We start from the raw sequence: 23548 nt of genomic DNA, 5'->3' as shown, positions 1-23548 counted from the left end.
TTTCTGCCCTTTTGGGGTCTCTTGCAGGTGACTTGTTAAGTTAATAATCATAATAACAGCAAGCACTTAAATGGACTTGCTTGGTCCCAGACACTCTTCTTCTTCGTGCTCTGCCTTGTAAATATAAACTGACTTGTCCAATATTCATAACAAACCAATAAGTAGATGCTGTCATCTTTATTTCACAGGTGAAGGAATTGAGGCCCAGAGAGGTTAAGAAACTTGCTGAAGGTCACCCAGCAGGGAAGTGGTAAATTCTTTTTCTTAATTAAAAAAAATTTGGCCACACCACACAGCATGTGGGATCTTAGTTCCCTGACCAAGGATCCAATCCACACCCCCTGCATTGAAAGCAGGGGCTCTTAACCACTGGACCACCAGGAAGGTCCCAGAAGTGGTAAATTCTTGACTGGAACCCATGCACTTTGGATCCAAAGAGAACTGAGAGGTAGGGGAAGAGGTTGGGGAAGATTTGGCCAGAGATGTTAAATCAAGACGAGTAGGGATGAGCTGGCGGAGGTGGGGAGAGAGAGAGAGAGAGGAGGGGGAAAAGCCAGCAGAAGCTGGAAAGATGATTTTGGAGTCTGGTCTAAGAGAGGCGCTGGAGCAGCCGTGGGCTCTGAAAGGACTGGGGTGGAGAGGGTCAGAGGAAGGGGGAGGAGCATCTCCATCACTAACAGGCACCCTGGGGTCTCAGAGTGGGCCGACTCTGGGGACCGGGCCTTGTGGGGCCACAGTGTTAATTTGGGTTACACTTACACACTCACTGTGGGAAACCGATCCAACTGAAGTTGCCATGGTGAGGCAGGGTCTCATGCCCCGCCCTCCCCTTCGTCACTCCCCCAATTCCAGCCTTTTGGATAGAACCCTTGGATTTGGGGCAATAGCATTTGAAAACTGCTTATAAGCTCCTCTGCTCCTGCCTGGATTCCTCCACTGCCCGGGCTGCAGAGAGCCCCCGGAGTCTCCACCTTGCTCCTGCCACCCCCTCCAGGTAGCTTCGGAAGGCTCCAGCTTGGACTTCCTCACTCCCAGATCCTTGCACAGAACTCAGGCTCTGTTCAGTGCACATTCCAGCCAGCAAGTGACCTTGAGCAAGCCTCCTCCTTGGACCTCTGGGCTTCATCTGCAGAATGGAGCCGATAATAACAACTCCCCTCTGGAAGCCAAGAGACCGGGCCTCAGAACCTCTTAAGAAAATTAAGAAGAGCCGGTGTACACTGACCGCCTACATGAGCAAATGCTGTTGCAATTTTAGCCGTCACCGTTTCGACTGTCCTCGTTTGACCAGTGAGAAAACTGAGGCCCAGAGAGGTGAAGTCACCGACCAAGGACACACAGCAAGGTAGTGCAGAGTTGAAACCAGGACACAGGCCCTAGAACTGAGCCTCTTCCTCTTTCCCCTGAGTGTGCAGCCAAACCCACAGAAGGAGCCTGCCATGTGCCTTGTAGCCAAACCCCCTCTCCTTCACATATTTTTTACATATAAGGAAACTGACGCTCACCTGCCCAAGGTCACCCACCACTCACATGGGAGCCAGGGAGCCAGGTATGTATGACTCCGAGCTCACGCCCGGTCCTGACCCATCACGCAGCCTCCCACCCAGTGCTCAGATGCTGGGTTTCTCGGAACCTGTCCCAGGTCTGGGCTGGTTAAAAGCAGAAAAAGTTCCTCTTGCAGCCTCTCCCTGAGCACCTCCCCATCATCAGCACATCCCCAGGAGCCTCGGGATGCCAGGGACAGATAAATGCAGACGCCCCAGCCCCTGGCTGCCCTCCACCCCTTCTGAGTTCTGCTCCTCCTTGGTGGGGAGGGATGACAGCCCTCCTTGCCTTCCAGGCGGTTGGCAGAGCAGCGGCTGCTGTTCCTGCCTGCTGCCTGGCTGATGGAGAGATTATTTCTAAGCCCTTCCCATTCCCGCCCCCCCTTCTCTTGCAGGACCACACTGGCTGTCCTCGTGGGACTCAGTGCAGAGCCTGCCGCTGAAGCAGGACAGCTGGCCCAGCTCCCTCCCACCACAAACCCCTCAGACCCTCACCTCTCATGGGGAAAGGGGCTTCTAGGTCCTTTCAAAAAAAACAACAACCCACCCCACTCCTCTTGGGCTTTTCTGCAGCTGCTGGAGAGAGAGAGATGCAGAATGGATGGACTTCTGGTTTCTGAAGGAGGCAAGGGAAGAAAGGTTGAAAACTAACTCAGCCAGAAACTGCTGTGTTTGGGATTTTTCTTTTCTTCCCTTTCATCTTCACCACAAACCCGTCTCTTCCCTGGGCATCGAGACATGGGCTCCCTTTGCCTTGCCCGGCAGAGAGACAGCTGGAAATAGGCTTCCTGAGACAGGAGGGTGAGTTAAACTTCAGGGGAAGAAGTTAGTATCTGCTGCGGTGGTGGGGGGTATACAGGATGCTCTTAAACATCCCTTCCAAAGCGCTGCTTTGAGTGAATACCTTTCCCATGCTCTGGAGGTTTGTGTGCCGGCTCTTCCTGGGGGGCTGTGGGTTACAAAGTTAGGTTTGTGCAATGAATGAAGAAAGGAAAGTTTGGCGGGGGGTCGGGGGGGTGGGGTGGGGGGGGTGGGGGGGAGTTGGTTCTAGAAAGAGACCCTACTGGGAGACAGAGTCCCAGGTTGCACTGGGACTCACCGTGTGACCTTGGATGAGTCACTTCAGCCCTCAGGCTCTGGCTTTTTCACTGGGAAAACAAGAACGCTTGCGAAGGCTCCCTTGATTTCAAGATACTCTTTTCTCCGCAGGCTGCTCAGCGTTTTCTGGCCGAACATTGTAAATGAAGTAATGCACGCAGAATAACAGACCATTGTGTGCTGAGCGAGTGTGAAACGCATAGGCTGTGATTCAACTCTTCGCTGCCTGCTGGAATCAACTGGCTCTGAAATTGAGAAAACTTTTATTTCCATTCAGCCGCTGAGTTTTCCTCTCGATTGGAGTGCATCTTGGAATGTAAGGTTATAGATGCTTCGGAAGCAGCTCTGGCTAGAATGAATAGCACAGAAAACGGTTGTGGGAGGCAGAGGATGAGAAATATTGTGGCGATGACTTTCTTTAATGCATGGGCTAAATCTGAAATCCTTCCTCTAAGTCAAGCGTCCCAAACAGGTCTGAAACGGAGAGAGCATTAGAGGCGACTTCATTTCACAGATGACAAGACCAAAGCCCAGAGAGGGGGAGTAACTGATGCAAGGTCACACAGCAAGGTGGCTGAGACAAGCAGGCCATGAACACGGAGAAGCACTGTCATTGATAGCAAAGTCCTCTAAGTGGGAAAGCAAGTAAGAGGGCTGAGGCAATGGTTGTGGAGCTTCTCCTGGGAGTCAGATGCTGTGCCAAGCACAGTTCCTCACTGCTTAACTTTTCTGGGCCTCAGCTTCCTCATCTGTAAAATGGAGATATTAATGTCTACCTCAGGGGGTTGTTGAGATGACTTATCATAGGAAGGGCATGTGGATCAGTGCCTGGCATGTCAGAAGCATCTAGAAGGGTGCTTAATATACACCTCATATGTATTATTGCCTGTAACCCTCACTGTGCCCAGTGAGGTGGGCACCCAAACTGTCCCAGCTGAGCAAGTGAAGCAAAGGATTCAGTGAGGCTGAGAAACCCAGCTGGGGTGGCAGTCTGTAAGGGATTACAACCCGGCAGTGAACTTGAGAACCTTTTACACTCTTAAGCTCTATTTTCAATAACTATACTTAGCAAGGTTAGGTGAGTCCTGTCATTGGCATAAGGATGCTGAGAACAGAGAGGTTAAGCTGCAGGCCCAAGATCACACAGTCTGAAAGTGACACAGCTCTGACTTGTCCAGCCCGGGACCAAGCTCCCCGAGTCCCAGTCCACTTAATGCCTGTTCCAGGGAGAATCTTCTGAGATATAAATAAATGCTCCATCAGAGAAGGGATGTCATTCTGTCCTTTCCTACACTGATAGATCCCAGGTGCATAGTAGGTGCTCAGTAAATCTTTGCTGGATGAAAGATTAAAAGGATAAAGAATGCAGATGTGGGAATGCACACATGAGGCAGTGCGATCTAGGACTCTGCCCTGAGACTGACGTCTCCTTCCTTCCTTGCTCTTGTCCCTTCCGGCGCCAGGACTTCCGCAATATCCATGCCTTCCCGAGACAGGGGCCTGCATGCCGGACACCATCACTTCCGCTCCTGCAGCCCTTTGAGTCCCTTCTTGTCGGGCCCCGTGGAGCCGCCGTCCATCAAGGGCATTTACTACCGCAGGGCCCGGAAGGTGGGCGTGCTGGACGCCTCCACGACGGCGGACCTGAAGAAGGAGATGCTGGTCAACGTGGGGGGCCGGCGGTACCTGCTCCCGTGGAGCACGCTGGACGAGTTCCCGCTGAGCCGCCTGAGCAAACTCCGCTTCTGCCGGAGCCACGAGGAGATCGCGCAGCTCTGCGACGACTACGATGAGGACAACCAGGAATTCTTTTTTGACCGGAGCCCCAGCGCTTTTGGGGTGATTGCGAGCTTCCTGGCTGCAGGCAAGCTGGTCCTCCTGCGGGAGATGTGCGTGCTGTCCTTCCAGGAGGAGCTGACCTACTGGGGCATCGAAGAAGCCAACCTGGAGAAGTGCTGCTTGCGGACGTTGCTGCGGAAGCTGGACGACCTGGCCGAGCTGCGCCGGGAGGAGGCCCTGCAGCGGCAGCGGGAGGCTGGGCGGCCCACCGTGCACACGTCCCGCTGGGGGCTCTTCATGAGCCGGCTGCGCGAGATGGTGGAGAACCCGCAGTCTGGGCTCCCCGGGAAGGTCTTCGCTTGTCTGTCCATCCTCTTCGTGGCCACCACAGCGGTCAGCCTGTGCGTCAGCACCATGCCCGACCTGAGGGCGGAGGAGGACAAGGTGAGTGGTCCATCACTCCATCAGGCGCGGGTGCCCGGGACCCGTGGGACTGGGGGCCCACGAAAACGTTTTCAGGTCTTTTCAGACCAGAGGCAAGAAATGAATATGATCCAGTGCGGACAGTGTTCATTTTTCAGACCAAGGCAGTTGTAAAAGATATTTTATACATTTTTTGTTTTTTGAGAAAGAAGCACATGAAGGGGAAAGTCAGGAGGGGCCCTGCCCCTGAGAGCAAACGCTGGACATTGTGGTCTTAATGGGCAGAGCTGGCCCAGCCCTGCCTCTCCTAGCTCTGGGAGCCGAGAGAATCGCTCCAACCTCTCTGAGCCTCAGATTCCTCCTCCATGAGACACCTGACATCACCGTGAAGGCTCACACACTCAGTGCACCCATCCTGTGTTAACTGAGCAGCTGTTCTGTGCTGAGCAGTAGGCCAGGTTCAGATTCCCTACCTCCTTAAGCCAACCTTCTCATGGGCATCTCAGCTCTGACATGACATTGTCAGAGGAATAAACTAAGGCTCAGGGCACTCAGCTTCTTCGGAGTAATCTAGCGAAGATGCCGATGACAGAAGAGATCCTCAGCCCTCATTCCTGACCCTCCCAGTCAGTCCCTCCCTCCAGGGAACTCATGGAAGGGTCAATCTAAAAGTGACCCTGCCCCAAGAGGCCAGAGCAGAAACATTTGCTTGCCCACTCCTGCCCTCTCTGGTAGCTCAGTGGTAAAGAACTGTCTGCCAGTGCAGGAGCTATAAGAGATGTGGGTTTGATCCCTGGGTTGGGAAGATCCCCTGGAGGAGGGCATGGCAACCCACTCCAGGATTCTCACCTGGAGAATTCCACGGACAGAGGAGCCTGGTGGGCTACAGTCTATGGGGTCACAGAGAGTTGGACATGACTGAAGTGACTTAGCAGGCCCTGTCTTTCCGGGAAGCTGTGAGATAACCCTCCTCCCCACCCCCACCACATACCCCAAGGGGCCAGATGGTCTGAAATGTGAGTTAAAAACCTAGCCTTTTGTTGGGAAGGTTATTGGAGAGCTTCAAACTGAGAATTGGACTGTTTCCTAAGTGAAAATGTTGCTCTATAATCCTCCATGGCTCCCCATCACCTGACTCATGGAGCTTACATTACAGCAGAGAGAGAGAGCCGATCATTGAAACATATACAGCAGGTTATGCAGGCTGTGGATGGTTTATAACCAGTGTCAGCTGACCTAAGTTCTCTTCCCTTAAACATGTATTCCAGGGACGATCAGAGAAGTTTCCAGATAGAGAGGACATAGATAGAGAACCAGTCAGTACTTCACACTGAGTAGGCTCTCAATAAATATTTGTTCAATAAAGCATCTTGCCCAATCTATACATGTTATGTTATAAAGCAAATCAATCAAGATGTTTTGACTTTCAGACAGTTTTTTCCCCAAAGAGAGGACTGTAGCTCTAATTGCGGACTTTTTTTCTTTTTTTCATTCTTTAGCACAAAATTATGTGATTTAAGAATTTTCTTGTTCACTGAAATATTTACGTGTGGACAGTGCAATTGAAAGATTGGGACAAAGTAAGGCGCCTCAATCTCCTATGCTCCATGGTTGCCCTGGATCCTAGTTGCTGAAGAAAGACTCTTGGATTTTTCACAAGCCTGTGGGATTTTCAGGGAGCCAGGATTTAGACTGTGCAGAGAGACAAGCTCTTTACAAAGCCTAATGCTTTTAAAATTACCCAGGGTATGAACCCAGATTGGTGTGACAGGGACATGGAAAATTCAATTAGAGGTGAGTGAGAATCCTGCAGAAGCCGTTCCTACTCGTGGAATGAGAGAGGTGGTGTTCCCAGTCCAGTCACAAGCTCCGTGCAACTGGGAAGCCACCACTGGGTGCTCTGCCTAGAGAGGGGCCATGAGGCCCTGCCCTCCAGAAAAAAAAAAAAAAGTGTGTGTGTATTTCACTGTTCTGATGGTAATTCAGAGAGCCTGGAGGTTGAAGACCAGGCGGGCTTTGTTCTTTCAAACTGAGCCCTTTCATTTACATAAAAAGATAATGTTCTTTCTCGGCCACACGGGCCTGGTATTTTGTATTTGGCCTCTGGCTGCAAAGCTGGGCTGCTGCTCCTGGGGACAGGCAGTGCCCTGGAGGTGTGGGGGCCCAAGTTGTTGTCCCAAGGGGACAAGACCCACAGAACTCGTCTCCATCAAACATAGAGAAGGTGTCACCCTGGGATGGAGAATCAGCACACATGCAAAGAAAGCACTTTCCTTCCCTTTTTCTTCTAGCTTCTTACAGCAATATTCCTTAAGTAAACTTGGCAGTTGAGGAGCAAGGTCTGTGCCCAAGATTGCAAATTAAAATGGAAGAGGGAGGAAGTAGATGGACAGGAAGGACCAAGCCAAGTACCTAAAGCCCCTCCGGAAGCATGTGGACTTTGCTGGGTTCCCTGGCGGAGCTCAGCCCCAAAGGAATGAGAGAACTGATGCTTATTAAGTGCCCTTCAGGAGGCTGGCATTGGACAGGATGGACTTAATCTTTGTAACAGCTTAAGGAAATGGATGCTGTAGCTACGACCATTTTCAGGTAAGGAAACTGAGGCTCAGGGAAGTTTAATCACTTTCCTAAGCTCAAAGTAAGAAAGTGGCACAGCCAGGATTTGAGCTCACCTCCACCTTGCTCCAAAACCTGACCCCTCATAACAGAACCTTCTTCTAACCCTCCTGGGTTTGAATCTTGGTTTCACCCCTCATGAGCTCAGTGATCTCGAGAAAGTCACTTACCTTCTTTGAGCCTCAGTTTCCTTATCTGTAAAATGGGGATGCTGTTAGCCCTTTCCTCCGGGGATTATGGTGAGAATTAAAAGAGTAATATTCGTGTAATATGATTGGAACAATACCAGCACATAAGAAGTGCTCAGAAATATTAGTCATCATCATTATTCACTTATCTGGTGCTATTTAACAGGAAGTCATCACATTTATCCTTTTATTCATTCATCAACAGTCATCTGTGCCAACTAAATCCACTCATCTAGATGCAGCAGATCAGACAAATTCCTCTTTCCTGGAGCTTGTATTCTGAACATCCCAGCTCCATTTTTAAAGTTCACATAATGTAAAATTAACCATCTTAAAGTGAACAATTCAGTGGCATTTAGCAAAATTCATAATGCTCTGCAGTCAACACCTCTATCAAATTCCAATATATTTCTTTTTTAAAAAAAACTTTCCTTTTAAGTTCCAGTATGTTTCAAAGAGAAAAACCTGGGCCAATCAGGCAGCCACTCCCCACCTCCACGCACAGCCACTGGAAACCACCAGGCTGCTTTCTATCTCCGTGGATTTTCCTGTTCTAGACACTTCTTATAATGGAACCCTAAAATATGTGGCCGTTTGTTTCTGGCTTCACTCACTCCGTATAATGTGTTCAAGGTTCCTCTGTGTTGTAGCCTATGTTGGTACTGCACTGCTTTTAAGGGCTGCATAATATTCCACTGTCTGTAAATGTCACAGTTTGTTTGTCCATCCGTCCGATGATAAGTTCCTCAGATTCTTTGCTTCCCTCTGCCGGAGTCCTCTGCCACGGTTGTCAGCCCTGCCATTCAGCCCAGCATCTTTGCTAGTCAGAACACTTTGTCCTCCCTCTGGAGGAAGCTGCAAGTCACTGGGCAGCTACAGCTGAACTCTTGGTCCTTTCGTCTTGACCCCCTCCTCCCTCCTTTCTGCTACCCGGCTCTGCCCCGGGACAAGCCCCTTTGTCTATGTGCCTCTATTTCTGCACCTGCAAATGAGGATAATGGCACACCTGCTCAGACGGAGCCCTAGGACCGATGGTCTAGTTCTCCTGTGTGGGCACAAAGCCAGCACTGGCTGTTTTCCCCCACCTCTGGGACCCGCTCAGGACCCCCCCACATGCGCATCTGCTTTGCTCCTCAAGCTCTCTCCCAGCTCTCAGGACCTCAGGGGATAAGCACAGGCATGTGCTCTCACATCCCCCCACCCCCACCCCCCTGCCCTCATTTTAGCTTCCACTTCCGCCCAGAGGCATGCTTGGGACTTCAGTGATGTTGAGAAGGGACACACTCTGGATAGCAGCTCTGCAAAGCTCCCCGGGTGGGGGCGGAGCCACCGGGGGGTGGGGAGCTGAGGGTAGGACCTCGGGGCTCTGCGTCTCCCACCCCCTCGTGCCCTGTGCTGTGCCCCCACTCTCACGGGGACTGGGAAGGAAGGCATAGAGATTTTTAACGATCAGGTGGATCCCCGGGGGCCCCTTGCTGGAAGAATTCTCTCCTGCTGTGGTTGCAACTCACCTTTTGGGCTGCAGGCACCCCCTCCCCCACCTTGGATAAAAAGCCTCCCGCTGGAGCCAGCACCTCCTCCTCCATGGTCCTCCTTTCTTGGACCATGAATCAGCTCTGTATAGTACTGCCCGCTCTCTGTAGCTTCTCTGTGTTCAGTGACGTTTGGTGATGGCTTTAGAAAAGTCTTCTTAACTTGCTTTGGGGAGTTTGGGGGGTTCCTCGCCCCCAGCTAAGTCTCCCTAATATCTCACCCAACAAGCACCAATCCCCATTTCCTGGACGGGGCCCCCCCTCTCCTGAGTACATGCTTCATGCTGTCCCTCCTGCCTCACCATGCTCCCCTCGTGTCTGGGGTGTTCAATTCCTAACCTGCCCCTGCTTGCTCCACACCCTCCTCCGAGCTCTCAGGGTTTCTGTTCAAGGTGGGGCGGGGGAGGGAGAGGACTGTGGAAGAGGCCCAAAGGAGAGGAGGGTGGCAGAGAGAGACCTGGCTCTCGCAAGGCATGAGTCAGCACCGCCAGCACCCCGAGACTAGGACCAGAGGCACAAATGATGGAATTCATGGCCAGGAGGAAGAAAAGGGAGGGAGACGGAAATGCTGAATGGAGCCATGAGACCAGCATTGAGCTAAGAGGGTCAGACTGGCTGTGTTCCCAAAGGGGAGCTGGCAGGTGTTGCTATGAGAGAGACAAAGGGTGCAAGGGAGGCTGCAAGGTCAAGACTCTGGCCCTGAGTCCCCCCCAGATGGAACTTCTAGAACTGGCCCTGGCTGTACCTGCAGCCGTCTGCCGGACAGCCTGTCCAGATGGTCCCTCAGGGACAGTGGCTCTGTCCTCAGAAAGACCCATCCACCCCCTGACCCCAAAGCCCTTCAGAGCAGCTCCACTCCGGAGCTTTGGGGAAGGACGGGCAAGACTGTGGGCCACCCGCTTCACTGTGCCCAAACCGATGCAGCCACTCAAACTTGGGTTTCTTTTTTATTGTGATATAATATACCATCTAATGTTCATCCTTTTAAGGTGCACAAATCAGTGACTTTTTTAGTATGCAGTTGTGCAACCATCCCCACTAACTCCAGAACATTTTTATCACCCTAAAAAGCAAACTTGCACATACTTCTGGTTACTCCCCATCCCCCGCTGCTTTCCACCAGCCCCAGGTGACTGTGAATGTACTTTCTATCTTCATGACTTTGCCTTTTCTGGGCACTTTATTCAGTTCAGTCCCTCAGTCATGTCCGAATCTTTGTGACCCCATGGATTGCAGCACACCAGGCTTCCCTGTCCATCACCAACTCCTGGAGTTTGCGCAAACTCATGTCCATCAAGTCAGTAATGCCATCCAACCATCTCATCCTCTGTCGTCCCCTTCTCCTCCTGCCTTCAATCTTTCCCAGCATCAGAGTCTTTTCCAGTGAGTCAGTTCCACGCATGAGATAACCGAAGTATTGGAGCTTCAGCTTCAGCCTCAGTCCTTCCAATGGCACTTTATAGATACAGAATAATACAATATATGGTCTCTTACGTTGGCTTCTTCCATTGAGCATAAGGTTTTCAAGGTTCATCAGCGTGGCAGCACATGTCAGAACTTCCTTTTCGTGGCTGAATAATATTCCATCGTATGGACAGACCATATTTTGTTTATTCATTCATCTGCTGTTGAGCATTTAATTTCTCTCCACTTGTGGGCTGCTATCAATCACACCATTATGTCCAAGTTTTGTTTGTGTGCATGTGGGTTTTCAGTTCCTTGAAGTATACTCTTGGCAGCAAAATTGCTTAGTCACACAGCAAATGTATGTTCAAGTTCTCAAGGGACCACTCATCTGTTTTCCACAACAGCTGTGCCAATTTAGATTCCCACCAGCAACGTTTTGGGGGGGAATTCTAATTTCTCCACAGCCTCAGCAACACTTGTTTGTTTTTATCCAAGTATTACTGCTTTACTGTATATTAGTTCTAGGGGTGCAACAGAGTGATTCGACATTTTTCTCCCTTGTACTCAATTTCAAGATATTGTTATAAAATTCCAGCTGTATTCTTTGTGCTATATATCACATCCTTGTATCTTATTTATTTTATACCTAGTAGTTTGTACCTATTAATCCCCTGACACTTATTTTTTGTCCTTACAATCACAGCTGTCCTGGTGAGCGTGGAGTGGTATCTCATTGTGCTTTTGATTTCCAACTCTGATTTAAAAAAAAAAAAAAAACTTTTCATGATGGAAAATTTGGGGCATTTGCAGAGTAAATAGAATAATCTAACGAACCCCTAATTACCACCCATGACTCAGCCTTCCAGACTGTCGAGAGCCTGCCACTCGGGTTCTCTCTCTCCAACCCCTCCCACCTCCAATTGTTTAACATCGTGATCATTCATTTTATGTTATTTTACAGTTTTATGGGATAAATTTATATACATTGAAATGCACAGGTCTTAGCTGTCGGATGTAACAAATGGGGCACACCCATGTCACCCGCAGCCCTGGTTGGTATGGAATATTCCCATCACCCCAGGATGTTCTTTCAGGTTCCTTTGTAGCCTTCCCTAGCCCATCCAGAGGCGGCTGATGTTTCTGTGATTCTGTCCACCTCCTGTGGGCTTTGCCTGCTCTTGGACTTCACCCGGATGGAAACATCACCCCTCATCTGCCTGTGACATTGGTCATGTTGTCATGCCGTTCACCCCTCCAGCCTTCCCAGGGCTGCTCATGTTTCTCTTCATCGCAGGAGGGAATCAGGGCACCCCTCATTCCCACCAGGAACAAGTGCCCCCACGAAGGTGACCAAGCACCCACTTTGCCCAGGACTGAGGGGGGACTTTCTGGTGACCTGGAACTTCCTGTTGCTCCATCTGGAAAGTTCTGGGCACACCAGGATGAGTGGTCCATCCTACCTGCAGAATACAACCAAAAACCTCCTCAGAGAAGGTGACTCTCTCCTTCCCTTCTGTTCTAGTTTTCCTCAGATACTGACTGGCCTGGAAGTCATTTTCTCAGCTCGAGCCCCGTAAATCCCCACCACCCCAGCACCGGCTGCTCGCAGGGCATTTCTCTGAGGACCAGTGCTGGGAGGTTGGTTTAGGATGCAGAGCTGAGCAGCAATGCAGGGCTGACTCCACACAGCACTTGCTGCAGTGCAGGGAGGTGGCCGGCGGGAGGTGGGTGGTTCATGCCCGGAATATCCAAAAGCTGGCACCAGAGGCAGAGGGAGGAGGGCCCATAGAGCCTTCTGTGCCTCCCAGGAGTCACCTTCCTGAACTACAGGGTCACTGGTCTGGGGAGATTATTCCCAGGCCACCCAAGGCTCTTACCCCAAAGGGAAAACTCCCCGAATGTCAGTGATGAAAGGGGCCTTATAGAAAGAATTTGGCCTAGAGTCTGAAAAACTTCCAGGTGCCTCTGAGTCAACAGGAGAATCTGCCAAAATGCAGATTCCTGGGCCACCCTCCAGGGCTTTGATTTTGTGATGTGAGCCCCAGAACCCACATTTGTAACAAGCACTCTGGGGGATTCTGCCGCAGGGGTTATGAATTGGCTTTGAGAAATGCCGATTCTGTCCCACCCTCTTTATCAGGAGGTAAAGCCCAGAAAGGGGCAGTGACCACCAAAAGGTCACAAAGCAAGTTCGTAGCAGGACTGGGGAATTGGGATCCAAAACTCCTGAACTTTGTAGAACCCTGAAGCAAACCCCAGGCAGTCCTGGCAAAGAACTCTCGTGTTCTGGAGAATTTCCTCTACTTCTTATAGAATTCAGGATAGGAGAAGGTATAGTTACCCTTCAACTGAGTGGGCAGACTATGTCTGCGACCAGTGGGTCATCTTGAACAGGCAGCTGCCATATTTTGTGTACCTGCAGCAGGAGCAGCCTGCTAACTACTTCTCCTGCGTTATTCCGATTGGTCACAACTCTCCCAGGGCAGAGAAACAATAGTCCAGGGGGGATGAAGGATTTGCCTAAGTAGGTGGAAGTGAACCTGAGTCACAGACACTCTGGACTCCACGCCCTCAACCGCACCCCCACCAACTCCCACCTCTTGGATCAGAGAGGGCAGGGGAGAGAGCTACTCCACTCAAGACCGGTAAATAGAGATCAGGACAGCCCAGCCCCCTTCTCCCTCCAAAGGTCAGACAACAAGAACATTTCAATTTAGCATTCCCGTGAGCCCAGGCACTGGAAATAATTCCTTTTTCCACCTCAGAGGTTTTTAATCCAAAGAAAACCGCAGTTGTCAGTGTGTTGCTTTTCACTTAGCCAACCGGCTTCGGCCATTCATTCATAGATAGAGATGCCAGAGATCTAGCAGAGATGGAGATGGAGATGAGGCAGAGGCAGATGCAGACCAAGAGGGAGCTAAGATGATATACATATAGTCGGAACGTTTAGAGTCAGGTTCTCAACTCTGGCTTCCCATGAGAATCATTGATGGGGCTTCTGGAAAGTTCTACCACTCAGGCTCAAACCTAGATGTCCCAGCCTGGGCATCAGGATTTTTCAAAGCCCCCCCAGGTGATTCTAACATGCACAGTCGAGGCTGAGAACCTCTATACTAGAAACAGAGCTTCTCCAACCTTATTGTGTGCATAAATTATTGTTAAAATGTAGATTCTGCAGCTCCCAGGGGAGGCTTGTGCTTTTGGTTCCAGGACACACTTTGAGTGGCAGAAGGACTAGCGGAAGTCTCTATTGGGGGCGGGGGTAGGGGTGTGAATGACACAGGGAGGAAGCCACAGGAGCCCCACCTGGCTGGGATCTCTTGGGAAGGAAATAGTTGCAGTCTGCATCACAGGGCTGTACAACGAATGGTGGCATCCTCTGCCCTCCCCGCCCACCCACTCCTAGCCTCCAAGGCCCCAGAAACCACAGCTGCTTCTCTGGTCCTTCACCTCCAAAGTCTAGCATGGGACCTGGCACAAGGTGAGCCCTCCATGCATTTTTTTTTTTAAGTAATTTTATTTATTTATTTGTGGCTGCGCTGGGTCTTCATTGCTAACCGGGCTTTTCTCTAGCTGCAGCGAGTAGGGGCTACTCTCTATTCACAGTTGCAGTGCACAGGCTTCTCATTGCAGTGGCTTCTCTTATTGTGGCGCACAGGCTCCAGGGCACAGGCTCAGCTGTTGCAGCAAATGGGCTTTGTTGCTCCACAGCATGTGGGATCTTTCTGGACCAGGGATCAAACCCACGTCCTCTGCATTGGCAGGTGGATTCTTTACCACTGAGCCACCAGACAAGCCCACCCTCCATGTGTTTTGTTGGATGAATGAATGCGGGATCGTGTGCAAAGAAGTTAAAAATAGTCTGTAGTCTCCAGGAGACCACCTCTTCCGAATGTAGGCTCAGGCAAGTTATTTCAGTGCTCAGAATCATTTCCTGGACTGTCAGTGAAGCTGCTCATGGCATCACTGTGGGGCCTAAGTGACGGCACCAGATCAGCACCTGGTACACAGAGCTGCTTATGTTGGTAAAGGAGAAAGCTGGCTGCTGTAACCAAGAGGCTCCACGAGAGAACGGCTTTCAACACAATGTGCTTAGTCGCTCAGTCGTGTCTGACTCTTTGTGACCCCATGGACTGTAGCCCTCCAGGCTCCTCTGTCCATGGGGATTCTCCAGTCAAGAATACTGGAGTAGGTTGCCATGCCTTCCTCCAGAGGATCTTCCCAACCCAGGGATCGAAGCCAGGTCTCCTGCACTGCAGGCAGATTCTTTACCATCTGAGCCACCAGGGAAGCCCTTCAACACAGCAGACACTGGTTTCTCTCTCACCCAAAGAGGGACCAAGGAGAGTGGGCAGCTCATTCTGAGACCCAGGTTTTTCCCACGGTGATGCTTATCCCTTCCTGGGGCATCAGTCCCGTCTGCTGGTTCTAAGCTGGGTTGCAGGGCAGGCTGGGTAGTCCCAGCTCACAGGAAGGGGAGAAAGCGTGCAAGAACTCACACCCACCACTAAAGTCCTGGAACTGGAGGGGCGGCGCATCACCTCTGTTTACATTCTTTGGGTAGGGACTTGGTCATTTGGCCACACTTAGCTGCAGGGGAAGCTAGATCAGGTGGTTTCTGATCTAGCTGATAGGCCATGGGCCCAGCTGCAACTTGAGAACTACAATAAAAAGGGAGTCCTGGCGGATGACTAAGAGTCTAAAACAGAGCTCCATTGATATAGGGATACAGATTAATGACAGATGGATAGATAGAATATAAAGACTATATACTATACAGAGAATATACAGAGAATATATACTTAAATGTTTAATATATAGTATAATGGGCTTCTCAGGTGGCTCAGTAGTAAAGAATATGCCTGCAGTTCAGGAGCTGCAGGAGACATGGGTTTGATCCCTGGGTCCGGAAGATGCCTGGAGGAGGGCATGGCAACCCACTCCAGTATTCTTGCCTGGAGAATCCCACGGACACAGGAGCCTGGTCAGCTATAGTACATAGGGTCCCTAAGAGTCAGACATGACTGAAGTGACTTAGCACACATATATTATATAAATCTATTATAACATATAATATATGACATGTATTCTAAATATTAATTCATTATTACTAAATATTAATATGTAGCAGTATGTGTTCACATATTAATAGTATACTTAATATATGAAATATAAAGGAAATATATTTAGTATAGGCTCAGCATAGCATTTTTAGTAGAGACTGTACATATGGGATCTGTGTATATGAAATCAGTCTCAATATCAGTGCAGAGCTCTAGAAATGCTTTCCAGCATGGTTCTCTTGCCATTTCTGGTGCTTCGTCTCTCTATCCTGCGTTTCCTCGCCTCTCCAGGGGGAGTGCTCACAGAAATGCTACTACATTTTCATCGTGGAGACGGTCTGCGTGGCCTGGTTTTCCCTCGAGTTCTGCCTGCGGTTTGTCCAGGCCCAGAACAAGTGCCAGTTCTTCCAAGGGCCCCTGAACATCATCGATATCATGGCCATCTTCCCCTACTACGTGTCCCTCGCCGTAACTGACGAGCCCCAGGAGGACGGCGAGCGGCCGGGTGGGAGCTCGTACCTGGAGAAGGTGGGGCTGGCGCTGCGCGTGCTGCGGGCTCTCCGCATCCTCTACGTGATGCGCCTGGCGCGCCACTCGCTGGGGCTGCAGACGCTGGGCCTCACGGTGCGCCGCTGCACGCGCGAGTTCGGCCTGCTCCTCCTCTTCCTGTGCGTGGCCATCACTCTCTTCTCTCCTCTGGTCTACGTGGCTGAGAATGAGTCCGGGCGGGTCCTGGAGTTCACCAGCATCCCAGCCTCCTATTGGTGGGCCGTCATCTCCATGACAACGGTGGGCTACGGAGACATGGTACCCAGCAGCGTGCCTGGCCAGATGGTGGCCCTCAGCAGCATCCTGAGCGGCATTCTCATCATGGCCTTCCCAGCCACGTCCATCTTCCACACCTTCTCGCACTCCTACCTGGAGCTCAAGAAGGAGCAGGAGGAGCTGCAGGCTCGACTCCGCCGCCTGCAGAAGGCGGCCATGGCCAGCGAACACGAACTTCTGAGGGACGTCAATGACCTGAGCCTGGAGGGCCCTGCCTTGCCCATCGCATACATTTAACTCAAAATCCTCCCCTAAAGATGCCAGACCTTCAGCGCATGGCCCTCGGCTGACATGAGCTGGAGAACACCAGCGCCTGGATCCTCCAGGGGTGTGTTTGTAGAGCTTGGGGGCTCACTCCCAAAGCTGGGAGGGGCTCGAGGCCAAGGATGTTTGGTCGGGTGATTCGTGACCCTCCTGGGCACAGTGGTCCGGGCTGGCCTTATCCATGTCACTTGCCATTTCCTCTCTCCCTGCCCCTCGCTGAGCACATCCAATTTCGCTGGGTTAGGTCTGCCTCCCTTCCTTCCCAGCAGAGTCTTCAACATCCCAGGCTGGATTCCAGATGCCCACAGAACTGAACCTACAGAATTCCATTCCTCCCCTAAGACCCTCTTTCCTGGGCCAACGCACCGCCAGGAACTGGAGGGGTCAGTCACTGCAAACCCCTCTGATCAGATCTCTCTGCCCAGTGGTTCCAGCTGGGGTCAGTGTACTCTCCCTTTGCTCACACCACCCATGGCATTTTCCTAACGCAGCTGCCTCTGCCCAGCTCTGGAGGCCCTTAGCCATGAAGGCAGAACTGCATCTGTGTTAAATCCCATGGTGGGGGCTGCGGGCCCGCCATCCCTCCTGACGTACCTGGGACCTGGGCAGGAGTGCCACTTGCCAGCACAGCGAGCCCTCCTGGGCTCTTGGTGGGACCTTCTCCAATTATCCAGTCCTTGGCTTTGAAAGCAGCTAACTCTCTTAGGGCACCCAGTTGTCCCTTGAGAGACCCATTCCTGCTGCTGCTTCCTTTAGCCCTTTGGGGACCTCAGCTTTCCACTCTCAGCTAAACTACCAGAGACGCAGCATAGAAACGAGGGCAGCCTTAGGATCTGCACCCCCTGCCTGCTCCCCAGATCCCTTGATGCCAGAGGAGAAGACCTTCTTTGGCCTATATTTAAACAAATTCATTCGCTTAGGGTTAGGTTTCATTCATTAACATGCTTGGTCCTTTGCATCCAGCGTAGGAGGCAGAGGTTGGACCAAGTCGTTGGAGATAGCAATGCATCCTGAGCAGAGGAGAAGGAGCAGTGAGTTCTGGGTAGCTGGCTCATGGAGGGCTTCACAGAGACACAGGAGCGGGTGGATGCAAAGGGTTGTTTTGGAAGACAAAGCTGGAAAGGTGGGCCGGAATGAAAAGCTGTGTAGAGGACTTGGACTTTTCAGTAGATGCAGAGGAGACATTGGAGATGCTGGAGGAAGGGGCTTTGTGAATGGACTGCACTGTGGATGAAGATGATGGGATGGGCTGCTGGAGGACCAGTTTGGAACAGGGAACAATTGAGCAGTTCAGGCAAGCTGCAAGCGCCTACCTCCCCAATGTCATTAATTGTACAGGTGGTGCCAGGTCCTGGAGTCTCATCTTTTGTTTCCCAGCTGAGCACACCTGGGAGAGGCTAGTGACCTCCCACCAGAGGCTCTGCCATGCATTGCTACGTGCCATGGGCTGTAGATCTGCTAAGAAAGAGCACAAGGTTGCAAATGGATGATGGAGAGGAGGTTGTGGACCTCTGGATCTAATGTAGTTCACGTGTAAACATTTCATCGATGGGGACAACCAACCTTCATTTCACAGTATTTAGTGCAGGCCTACTATGTACTGGGCATATGCTTCCCCCTGACCACAATGCCAGGGTCAGTTTAGCCACAGGTGGCTTGGGCAGGGGGCCATCTACACCAGCATCTAGCTTCAAGCTGGCCTTGACCTCGTGGGGAGCCCTCATTCCCTTTGATTGCTCTGAGTGCCATCTCAGCTGATGGGCATACATGTCCCCCCATTCCTCTAGCCCCCCAAGAATCAGCAGGGCACTCCCTAGTCCTTCGCAAGATGACATTTCACCAAATAGGCACTCTGCATGGTGGCAGAGTAGCCAGTCAGGCTTCCCTGGTAGCTCAGCTGGTAAAGAATCTCCCTGCAATGCAGGAGACCCCGGTTTGATTTCTGGGTCAGAAAGATCCCCTGGAGAAGGGATAGGCTACCCACTCCAGTATTCTTGGGCTTCCCTGATGGCTCAGACAATAAAAAATCTGCCTACAATGCAGGAGACTTGGGTTCGATCCCTGGGTTGGGAAGATCCCCTGGAGGAGGGCATGGTAACCCACTCCAGTATTCTTGCCCGGAGAATCCCCATAGACAGAGGAGCCTGGCGGGCTGTAGTCCATGGGGTCGCAAATAGTCGGAAATGGCTGTGACTAAGCACAGCACAGCACAGCGGCCAGTCACACAAGGACAAGATTTGCCCCTCAGAAAAGCCACCCATGACTTTAGCCCCATCCCTCTCTGTCAGTTTCAGGGGCTGGGCTAAATCTGTGGTTTCCCAACTGGGGTCTCATGAAGATCCTCAGAGCTGCTGCTGTTCCAAGGCACAGCATTCACCAATAATGATTTTTAAAAGAATGTGCAAATTTCTAGACACCCTCCCCCATTTTAGTCATGGCCCCGCTGTGGGGCAAGCTCACCCCAGACCTGGAATGGCTTACGACCCATATCAAGCTCCTCATTGATCCTCCCTCTTCTTTTCTCTTACTAAATTTTTGGCCACTGTGCAGCATGTGGGATCTTAGTTCCCCGACCAAGGATCGAACCCTCACCCTTCTCATTAGAAGCAGGGAGTCTCCCTGGATCATTAGGGAAGTCCCAGGTCCTCCTCTCTCTTCTGATTGGAGACTTTTTTGTGCTGCAAACCTGCGGCAAAAATCCCTCACTTCCACTCAGCCCATTCTGTGACTGGCTCCCACCAAGGCCTCCCTCTTTTCCTGTTTCCCATACTTCAGCATCCAAATAAAAATGTGCCAAGATTAAAAGAAAAATAGTTGAGCCCATCACCAACATTATGAGCCTCTACAGTGTCTCAGTACATGCCCGGTGGAAATTCTTTACCAAATTAGAAGTGGAAAATTGGAATTGATTGCTCACAAGTGGGGCTTAATTAAAAGCTCTATTTTTCTCTTCCTTCCATGTCCCCTGGGGACTGATCTTGCGTTAGTCTAGCTTGGCAGAGCTGCCTTTCCTTCATGTTGATTGGGTAGAACGGGGGTGACCAGCAGGTTACTAGGCAGTCTCTTCATCCCCATTGGCTGAAAAGAGTCTCGAGATTCCCAGAAGGGCTTGTTTTTCTTGGAGGCCAATGGGCATGACTGCAGCCAAAAGTTGAAATTTTCCAGCTGAAGGCAAAGAGCAAAGGGCCTTTTGCTTCAAGTCACTTCCATGTGGCTCCCAGAGGCAACTTTAAAATGTTGGTTCAACACCTCTCTAGCCAGAGTTGAGCCCACATGACTTGAGGATGGATAGGTTAATTCTTCAACATCCGGCAGGTGGGGCTTGATTCACTGATTCTGTTTTCATGGCTTTTAGGACTGGAAGGCCCATCAGAAGACGGTCTAAGCAGGTGGTTACCATGGGGTATCTGTGAACCTCTTGAGATTATGTACATCTCAAAATGCACAGCTTTGAACAAGGGTCCAGGGACATTGATCAACCCTCAAGGGAATCCATGACCCCTGAAAAAGGACAAGAAGTTAAGTAAATCGACTTCTGCATTTTAAGATGGAGCAACCAAGGCTCAGAGAGGGAAAGCCACCTACCCAAGGCCACACAGCCAGTTCATTTAGTTAGATCCGAGTATCCTGATTACCAGCAGAACACTCTTTCTATTAATAGTATATCAGCTCTTAGGTTCATCTGACACAGTACTTGAGACTGCAAAGAAACTGTTCAAAATAAGATTGTAACACATTGCCATGTATCCCGAGAAGGGTAAGGAGAGTCCTTTTGGGGCCTCTGAGCACCAGCTCTTACCCTTCATATAACATGGACATGGAAATCAGTTCCACTGGGCTTTCTTTCTCTCACTGACTCCATGGATAGGGTGGAGGAGACTGTTGTTTTCTCCCAGGGTGGACAGTCTGTGATTCTGGGAAGTTCATTGCAACTGTTTATATGATGGGGGGTGGGGGCAGGTAAGAAACCAAGAAAGAGCTGAGAAAGAAATGCTTACCATGGTCCCTGACTATCTGCAGAACTGTTCCCTTAGCAAAACCCACAGGTAGTTCAAGTTTGAATAGGAGTTCACAGAGATCTCTGCCCACAAGCTGACCACCATGTTCCTACCTGTCCAGCTGGGCGTCTCACACCCAGTGCCTGGCTGCATGGCTCAGCCTCCCCCCACCCACCTCCCTCCAAGGGCTTAAACTCTCTCCCTCTGCTGCTTGTTGAAATGCTCATCATGGGCATCACTGAGCACCGGGCAATTGATTTTTTAACATTTTATTTGGGAAACTCACCAAAAGAAGTTGCAAATACAAAAATAGTACACAGAAGACTCCAATACACCTTTTAAGAACATTTAGCTCCATCTGTTGTATCATTTGCTCTTTTTAAAAAATTATTATTATCTATCCGTGTGTTTCTGGACCCTTTGAGGGAAGGTGACTGTATCATGGCACTTTGCTCTCAGAATTTAAGAAGATGGTAACTGAAAAGCCTATCACAAGGGGTTTGGAAATCTCTGATGTTGACCCGCAACAAGGCACGTGTATGTCTTGTGCATTTCAGAGTGCAGTGTCCAATGATTTCATCAGGCTCTCAAAGGAATCTACAACTCCTCCCCTCAAATAAAAAGATGGAAGCTCTAAGGAAGACCAACTCCTTCATTTTAAGATGGAGAGCCCAAGGAGACCTGAAATACTGTGCTGTGTAGATCCTAAGAGTAAGGACATTCTCTTACAAAGCCATGAGGCAGTTAACCAATGTCAGCACATTCAACCTGGATGCAATATTTTGATCTAATTTACTGTCCGGTCCAGCTTTGTCAACTGACCTAATATCATCCTTTACAGACTTGCCCCTCTGGGACAGGGTCCAGGGTAGGCTTGGATGTCGCATTCCTTGCCCTATCTCTTGAGCTTCTTGTGGTCTAGATCTTTCCACAGCTTTCGTTTGGCGTAGACGGCATGGAAACTCAGGGTGAGCCTCATCTCCCTTTTCTAGCGGAATGTGCCTCATTTGGCACCCATCCCCTTGTGTCTCCTCATGGTTACATTGAGGCTGTGCTTTTCTGGCCCGAAGTGTTATTCTCCGGGAATCACATCCAGGGGTGACATATGAGCCCTTTATTATGGGAGGTGACCTGGGAAATGCTGGCAGCGTAGTGGAACAAGAAAGATGCGGAGTGCTGGCTAGCCCAAAGGCATTCAAATGAGGAAAAGACCCCCAGCTCCCATGCAGCCCTCATAGAACATGCTAGAAGGACCACCCCAGTGGCTTGGTGAGGAGGAGAGAGAGTCCGCCTGGCAGGGGACCTCATCCCCAAGGCTCAGAGCAGGTCTGCTCTCTCCCTGGCTGCCAGGAGGAGGGGACCGTCCCTTGCCCTCTGACTCTGCCAGCCGGGGAGCCGCCTGGTACACACATTCTCAGAGCTAAAGGATCCTTACGGTCGCTGTGTCCACCCTGCCCCTTTCACAGGTGTGGACACGGAGGCCCAGGGAGGGGACGTGATGGGACAAGTCACACAGTCAGAGGCAGCAAAGCCAGGACTGGCAGGCAGGGCCTGCAGCTCTGTGCTTCCTGACCCTCGCCCAGCACTGGGCTCATCCATCATTTGACACCTAACCAAGGGGCACCTCCCAGAACACAGTGTCGGTTAAAAATAAACAAAGGGATGCGCTCTCCTCACCGGCCTTGAGGCTCCCAGGCTGTCCAGAGCGGCCCCACCTCCCCAGCTGCCAGTTCCAGGTGACACACGGAGAAGGTACGTGACTTTCATAAGTCACCTTTCCTGTATGCGGGACAAAAGGAAAAAGAATGAATTTGGGCACCCTGAGCTAAAATTAGCCAATGTTGCTGTTCCAAAGGCTTCCATTGTGTTCAGTCAATGACTGGCTTAAAATAAGATCCCCTGGAGAACTCAGCAATTTCACCTGCGCCTTCCTAACTAAGCTTCTGGGGCTCCCCCACCCCTGCAACTCCTAAAGAAACATTAAACAATACTCAGACATGACAAGTGGCTTCTCTGGTGTGTTGGGGCAGGTCTAGCCTTGGAGACTGACCTCGGGCTGACCTCGGGAGGTAGGAGGAGGCGGGAGGGTCCCCCAGGTGATGGGTGGCAGGGGTCAAGCTCACCTGTCTCTGGATCATAGCCAAGTCAGAAGTCGGAACAGTAATGGTTAGTCTCTAGGGCACTGTTTCTTAAAGGCCTGCCTTGTGCCGGGCATTGTTCTGTCAGCAAGACAGATGCTCCCAGACATGTGGCTAGAGGGGATGATCAGGGGAGGGAGGCAGACCACAGACAAGAAGGAAATTAACAGGACAGGGGACTTCCCTGGCGGTCCAGTCGAGGCAAGCGACAGTCCAGGGGTTAAGAATCCGCCTTCCAATGCAGGGGACGTGGGTTTCAGCCCTGGTCTGGGAATTAAGATCCCACATGCCACAGGAAGTAAGCTTGTGTGCCCCGAGAAGAGCAGCCAGTGGGCAGCAACAAAGACCCAGCACAGCCAAAAAAAAAAAAAAAAACAGGACTAGCAGAGCCTAGGAGGAAAGAGGGCAGAGGTGCCCCATGAGGCTGGGAGGAGCCATATGGGGCACCATCCTCCCAGATGTTTGGGTTCCCCCAGAAGGACACCCTGAGGCAAGGATTTACAGGCAGGCAGTTTATTTGGGAGATCATCTGAATAAACACGTATATTTTTAGGACACATCCACAAACATCAGTTAGAGACGTTTTGTTTCCAAGAACAGGAAACTGAGACTTCATCAATCAAATGGACAAAGAAAAGGAGACTCTATTTGTTCTTATGGCTGACGATCCACA

At 50.9% G+C, this 23548-nt stretch overlaps 1 protein-coding gene across 1 annotated transcript; it reads left to right on the top strand.

Annotated features, from left to right (window-relative positions):
• The first annotated feature begins 1967 nt into the window (after window positions 1-1967).
• Window positions 1968-23263, top strand: KCNG4 (potassium voltage-gated channel modifier subfamily G member 4). The gene is made up of 4 exons (XM_042231509.2): window positions 1968-2345; window positions 2754-2958; window positions 4106-4865; window positions 15942-23263. Coding segments are annotated over exons 2-4 (1533 nt in total). The 5' UTR covers window positions 1968-2345; window positions 2754-2956; the 3' UTR covers window positions 16713-23263.
• The last annotated feature ends 285 nt before the right edge of the window (window positions 23264-23548 follow it).

This window comes from Ovis aries, chromosome 14 (genome assembly GCF_016772045.2).
Source record: "Ovis aries strain OAR_USU_Benz2616 breed Rambouillet chromosome 14, ARS-UI_Ramb_v3.0, whole genome shotgun sequence".
Classification (NCBI taxonomy): domain Eukaryota; kingdom Metazoa; phylum Chordata; class Mammalia; order Artiodactyla; family Bovidae; genus Ovis; species Ovis aries.
This window is presented reverse-complemented; position numbering and strand designations above follow the sequence as displayed.